Source organism: Pundamilia nyererei, unplaced genomic scaffold, assembly GCF_000239375.1.
Source record: "Pundamilia nyererei isolate P.nyererei 1_Seehausen unplaced genomic scaffold, PunNye1.0 scaffold00082, whole genome shotgun sequence".
In the NCBI taxonomy this organism is placed as follows: domain Eukaryota; kingdom Metazoa; phylum Chordata; class Actinopteri; order Cichliformes; family Cichlidae; genus Pundamilia; species Pundamilia nyererei.
Genome location: NW_005187483.1, coordinates 2,764,143 through 2,771,195, shown reverse-complemented (window position 1 = coordinate 2,771,195; position 7,053 = coordinate 2,764,143). Strand labels below are relative to the sequence as shown.

The 7,053-nt window shown below is 39.6% G+C and overlaps 1 protein-coding gene across 1 annotated transcript in view; it reads left to right on the top strand.

The window, feature by feature from the left end:
• LOC102195888 (protein RER1-like) overlaps window positions 1-312 on the top strand; it is a 1,630-nt gene extending 1,318 nt beyond the window's left edge. The window contains exon 2 of the mRNA XM_013912156.1: window positions 36-312. Coding sequence (XP_013767610.1) covers window positions 36-312 — 277 coding nt within the window. The remainder of the gene's footprint in view (window positions 1-35) is intronic.
• The last annotated feature ends 6,741 nt before the right edge of the window (window positions 313-7,053 follow it).

The following is a 7,053-nucleotide window of genomic DNA, read 5'->3' as shown; positions in this document are numbered from 1 at the left end:
CCCCGCACGCTGCTCATTCATTTTCACTCTTTCAGAGATAAACAGAGAGTCATGGAAGCGGTGCACCGACTCAGCTCTGAAGATGGGGGTCTTAAGCTTAACGGCTCAATGGTGTCAATTGACAATGACTTCTCCACGGCGGTGCTGAAGAAGCCAAAGGCCTATGATGCAGTGACGCTGCTTTTACGGGAGCGGGGTATACAGTACACCATGTTCTTTCCGGCGACAGTCCAGGTGACACACAATGGCTCGAGGAGGAGATTCTCCACACCTGGACAGGTGCAGGATTTCCTGGCTTCCCTACCTGATTGAATCCCCTGCCACTTGCTTCTTCTTACACTTACTGCATCATTGACTAGGATCAGATGCAGTCCAAATGTCCCCTGTTTAATTTGTTATATGTTAAAGAGATCAGTGTCAAAAAACTCTCCAACAATCCTATTACTCTATGCTCTGTCAAGGCCTGGATGTCTATCCGTGCTTTGGAGGGCTGGGTCCATCTGATATCCTAGCTGGCTCCTGTTATGACTGGCCCTTACTTCTTGCCTGGATGTCTGGACCAGGTTTTTTTGGTCTGGTCTAATTTGGGGCTGGTTAACTTGGGTGATCTGTTTAGAGGTCGGACCCTTCTTTCCTTTCAGCAGCTTCAGCAATGTTTTGGCCTTCACAATGTGGAATTCTTTAGATACCTGCAACTGAGGCATGTTATAATTAATGACACCACCCTAATGTTGGACTACTAGGTCTGCAGTGGAGGATGCTTTGTCCTCACTGCAATCACTTTCCTTGGCTGGAAATAGGAGAAACAGACTGAAGCATTTTGTGGTTGGGCTCCAAGCAAAGAACTAGGATGGAGATGGATACATGGTTAAATCACAAAAGGCAAAAACTAGCAGGTAGCAAGGACGGCCTGATTGCCACCATAATGACAAGGACAATCTAGCGGAGAACCGTTGCAAAAACAGGAGCTTGATTACAAAAATGGAACAGGTGTGAAAAGAAAAAGAAAGACTTTACCCAGAGGCAAGCTGGCAAGATAGACCGAGCCCAGCAACTCCACCTGTGATGTAAAGAGAAAGGGCTCAAGAAGGAGAGACAGAAAAAAAGGAAAAAGAATACCCTGCCAGGACCATAACTGAGATTACATACATTTCTGGTAAATTGGCTTTAAGATTTGGAGGAATCATAGATGACCAAAGAAATTATTTTTCCATTGTTTGACTTGAGGAAGTGATAAGTCATCTAACCTTTAGTATTTAAGACATTACAGCAGAAGCTGTAGGGAATCCTGAGATTTTAGCAGAAGATATAGCTGTAAATCATCAGCGTAGAAATGGAAGGTGTTATATCTCCTACTAATATTACCAAGTGGAACCAGATAACTCTGAGGGATCCTGCAAAAAACAGGGGCAGGGTATGAGAAAAACTGAGCAACAGACACACAGAAAGTCTTATCCTTGAGATAAGAACTGAGGCAGCGAATAGCTTTGCCCTTAATACCAAAGCAGAGTTCAAGGCAAGCCAAAGGAATCAAAAAGCATGGACTCATCTGAAACAGAATCAGAACTGTACTGGAATCTAACAAAGTGTGAATAAGGTTAAAGCTAATTTGATTCAATTCTATTCTGTTTTGCTGTTTCTGTATTACAGAAGATACTTCCATTGATGCACCGACCAACACACTGAATAACACTCCCAAAACAAGAAATGAGGGTTACAGATGTATTTATTAGTAGCAGTAGTAGTATTGTTGTTGTTGTTGTATTATAGCTCGTTATATAATTTATTTTTATTTATGTGTGTAGGATATTAATATGATATATGCCACTGTCTCAGCTGAACTCTGGACACGCACACACATTCATATACACTGATATGCACACACTCACTCCCCCCTCCCTTTCCAAATGCCTTCGACGCTTATTCCCCTCTGATGCTGCACCCTTTACCCACCCCTGTTGCTTGTCATGTGTTTCTTTGGTGTATTAAAAGGTTTTTTCATGTGCTATGTGCAGAGGTGTTTTTTTCTGTTCTCAAACTGATCTCCCTGTTGGAGCTCAGTCTGGGGGGAGTTATTTTTTTCTCCTTATCTTTCCTCATGTGGTGCATTTTCCATTGTTATACCTCTCTGACCTGTCTTCCCGATGTGATGTTTTGTGTAATGTATGTATGGTCGGAGGGTAAGATGGCGCCGCCATTGCGTGCAATAGGTCGGCAGCCTTATGAAATTTCCCCTTGTGGGACTAATAAATGTATATCAACTCAATTATAGATGTTTTAGTATACATTATTAGTACAGTAGTACAGTATACAGTATACTACAATCCTTCAGAGATTCAATATCTGAATAAATACCTTCATATGAAAGACAAAGCATTCAATCTAATAACTCAACATATTGAAACACAAACATATATTGCTTCTGCAGATAAAGCTTGGCAGATTTTAGTAGCATGATTCTATAAACACTATCTTTAATTCAGTGTTTTTTGTTGAGCTAGTTTGATGTTTAGATATCAGATGATGTATGCTGTGAACAAACATCTGTGCAAGTTTGAATAATTCAGATTTCCCCTATGGTGTTTCCTTATAGATATTCAAAAGCATGTGAAAATAAAAAAACAAAAAGTGCAGTGCAGCGTCCAGTTGTATCACATTGCAAAAAAAAAAAGAAAGAAAGAAAAAAAAAAGACTTTTTCTGTGAACACAGTTTTTCCATGTTTTTCATGGTTGCAGTCCCTGACATCTTATTTGTGCCTTCTGGTGTTGGTAAAGATGAAAAATAAAGAGAGGCAAGGAAAAGGCTTCACATTATTACTATGTGCAGTATCAGACTCCGCTGTAATAATTCTATCCTGAATGTTTCTTTGAAGAAAAATTGAAGCCTTGACAAAACTCTAATGAGAATCTGAATCATAACTGAATCATTTAATTGAAACATACATGAACAAACTCATGAAATGATCTTAAAGTCCACACCTCCATAAAAGAGATGACTTGTGCAGGTTTTGTGAGACTTCCACACAAGGTTGCCAGATATGCAGAGTGGAGAAAGAAGGCTGTATCTTTATTTAGCCGGGCCATTATGGAAAGGTCACAAAGTTTATTTTGAAACACAGATACATACCCGTACACATGCACACACACGTTTCAGCAACCCAAACCCGCGCACACACATCATACCAAAGGAGAAACAAAGGCAAGCCTAAAATAGAGAAACAGATGACTAACACTTAACTGTACACACAGATACTGGACGCACACTCACACACACACACAGTAAAAAAAACAAGTTTCCAGATATATTCAAACTGATCGATTTTCTTGGACGGTCTGTCATTTTTAGCTGTGCTCTGCTGTATAATTATTGATCCGCAGTAATCAGTGGAATATCAATCTTGCCTTGAACTTTCCACTTAGGTATTTTCAGAATGGCCTGGCCATGCGCTTTATGAGTTTGCGGTTGATTAAAAGAACAACAGAAGAGAAAGAAAGTTTAGAAGTTAACAGGCAGGATATTTGTTGACACAGCATGGATCCACATGTGTGTCTGTGTGTGTCATTTTTGGCACAGGAAGGAGGACAGGATGTTCTGTTTGGATGTGAAAGTGTCATGTCCTTTCTAATCTATATACAGTAGTACAGTAGCCTGAGGAGTGTACATTATACTTCCATTGAAAACATGTGGAAATAATTAGGACAGCTTGGTGGAGTTGAGTTGTTTACGGCTTCTACATAGTTTAGCGTCATGTTGCATCATCTTTTGCTGGTGCCTGTAGTGTGGGGCTCAGTGTTCAAGTACAATTTAGCATTCTGGTTCACTTCATAAGAATGTTTTATGAGGTGTAGTAACTGAATCTTCATTATTTCAACATAAAAAAATGAGTAAATAAATCTTTCTATGCTTTATGGTGCAATTTGTTCTTTCTTAAAGAAATAGTTCACTTTCTTGCTTAAAGTCACCACTTTGTCATTCAGTGAGATGATTGCGGCCCTCAGATGAGGCTTAGTTTGTCATTAGGGATGGGACCAGGAACAGAGAAACAACTACAATGGTTCTGTCTCAGGTTCAACTGCAGTGACCATTAATTAAGATTTTACATCTTGGGTTTGTTTTTCTTTTTTTAAATGATTGTTAAGAGCTGGTCTCTTTCACCAAGGTTCGGTTACTTCCTCAATCAGCGACTGCCCATGAAGCCCAGATAAAGTCCCTAATTGTTGCACACAAGCAATAGTGTGAAATGAGAGGTATCAGCACACATATTTTGTCACCACTGGACCGAGCCAGGCTAGCTGTGTTTTTAGTCTTGCATTCTTTCCAGAGACCAGGGAGTAACTCCTGCGGTTACAGACAGAGCTGCAGTATGGTGAAGGCCATGGGAAAATGACCCTTAAGCACTCTTAATCTGTGACCTCATTAAACACTTTCCTGATGAATTCATCCTTTCGATCACGTTTCGAGTCTTACTGCATACAGCATGGTGTTTATTTTGTAAATTATTGTTCCCAGAAGGGTAAAAATGGAGGTTCGAGTAGAGCATGTGTGTCTGCTTGTGACTGACATGTCACTACCAATTCCAATGTCTTTTAGTTTCCCAGCAAACTCAACCCTCACTCATATCCAGATGGCAACGCTCAGAACTGACATCACAAACCAAATGGTGACGTTATGTTGCTTTCTCCATCTTTTGTATACAGTCATACTTTTATATACATCCTGGTACATATGTACAAAGAAACAGCCACAGATTTTAGCAAGTTTATGGAAAAGAAAGAACTTCAAAAAATAATTTTGGGAGCACTAATTAAAATGTTTTATCTTGTTTTTACAGACAGAGGAGCCATTGAGAGGAATACTCCAACAGGGAATGTGTCTTCAAGCATTTAGGGAATGTTTTCAGGGAATCAGTCGGAAGAATTTCCAGATGTTGGTTATATTTCAGAACTGGAAGACATGGAGCTCTTACCGATAACTGTCCTTGGTAAGATTTTAAGGATCACCACACACTGAAGAGAAGCTGGGAGACAGGACCTCTGATCCTTAACTATATATCAGTAATGAGATGATGCGCGAAAAATATTGCAGCTGAAGCCAAGAGGCCACGTCAAGCAGGGGTTAAAGTGGACTAATGTCCTTATTTAATTTAGAATTGTTAAATAAGACATTGAATCCACAAATTATGTTTTTGCTGAATTATATTTTTGTGAAATATCTTGCAAAATAAATTGAAATATATTAATTTTGTGTTATTCAAATATTGCCTAAAAAACAAACAAACAGGCAGTTTAGTATTTTGATAAAGTCTACAGTTAGGCATGATGTTGGACTGGTTACAGCTAACTGATTACTTGGTTATAGGTTACGGGTAGCAAACAACCATTTAATCACCTTTATATTAGAGGTGATTATGTTGATTAGAGTCACTCACTGAATTCTACCTTTTATACTAGCTTTATAGTATCCAGGGGTTGGAAATGAGTCCTATATCTTGTTGAATTCAATTGGCTAAATCTGTCACGGGGTTTGAAACGGACTCAGGCGCAGACCAGAAATCCTTGGCAAAGGAGACAGTGCGTTTATTCACAGTATACACACACACACACACAGAAAAAGACCAGTTAGAAACAATCACAAAACTCGCAGATTCCGATTTGCAGATTTCAGAGAGACTGACGCTGATGGCTCAACAGTCCAGCGAAGAATGACACAGGTCCGCCATCATAAATAGTGCTTCAATCCGCTGGAATCAACTGCAGGTGTGACGGTGAGCACAGGTGCATGGGCCAAGGGCGGGAGCCTATAATGAACACCACCCCGGCAGAGGAGAGATGCACGGGGACCATGACAAAATCCACAAAGAGTAGTGAATATCGTAGAAGTACCACAAGTCAACTGATCACAGTCTGTACACAAAGAAAAATCTACTGAGCTCACAAAACAAATCATCATGTGAGTTATTTCTGGGTAATCCTTTTCCTTACCCTGCACCGCTGCCCCTGATCTTAGTGTTCCCCCACCTGCTCAATCCTATTTTAACCCATGAGTCTAAGGAACCATTTCATGATGCAGGTGAACAAAGGGAGAGCATGAAAGCGATACTATGCCCTCTTCAAAAGCCAGAAAACCTTCACATCCCCAACCCTACGATTTATATCAACCATCAGGTCAGCTAATAGCTAGTTCTTTGATATTTTTGCATAGTTATGAGAATGAAACTGAGCTTTTTTTCTAACTCTCTGCACAAAAGAAAATAAGCATGTTTCTAAGAGTGTCAAATCATTAATTTAAAGACAAAGTAACTGGGTTATATCATTAATTCTGCTTGTCTTTAATTAATTATTTGCCCCACTACGAAATAAATTCATGAATTCATCGGGGGGCGGAGGGTGCAATTGTGTTGCACATAATTATACAGAAAACGAAATTTATCCATAACACTATTTTTTAAATGAGGCTGCTGACCTTAGGTTCCTGGCATCATCCCACAGTTTCTTCCCTGTGCTTTGAAGCCCAATACGGAGGCTGATTTCAGTGGTTGGCCTTTCATCGTTAGTGTGGTTTAAGAGCTCCATGTGACTAACAGGAGGAGAGTATCCAGCATAGCAAAGAGAAAGGGGCATTTATTTCTTATCACAAACTCAACATTCAATCCTTGTTTAGGTCTTTGTATCAGTACTCTCTTTTGGTTTCAGAGGTTTTGTATGTGGTTTTTTTAGCAATATGTTTTAGTCCACTTCTGAAAACCAAGAATGAGGCCAGCAGACAAAGACAGTAAGAACTCTGTGCTCTGTTAATACAGCATACTTCTTTGCTTAGCTGCTTCTTTGATGATATTCAGAGGTCTCATTACTCGTTAAGCTCTCAAATTGTGCATACACCATCTATTTTTGTGTGGGCAGTTTCATGCTCACAGCACTGAATATTATGTTGTCAGACTTCCTAATTACTATACATAAAAGGTTAGGGCATGTAGAGAAGGTAAAGTAGCTGCACTGTTTAGGCATCAGTAGCATCATATTATCGCATATATATATATATATATATATATATAT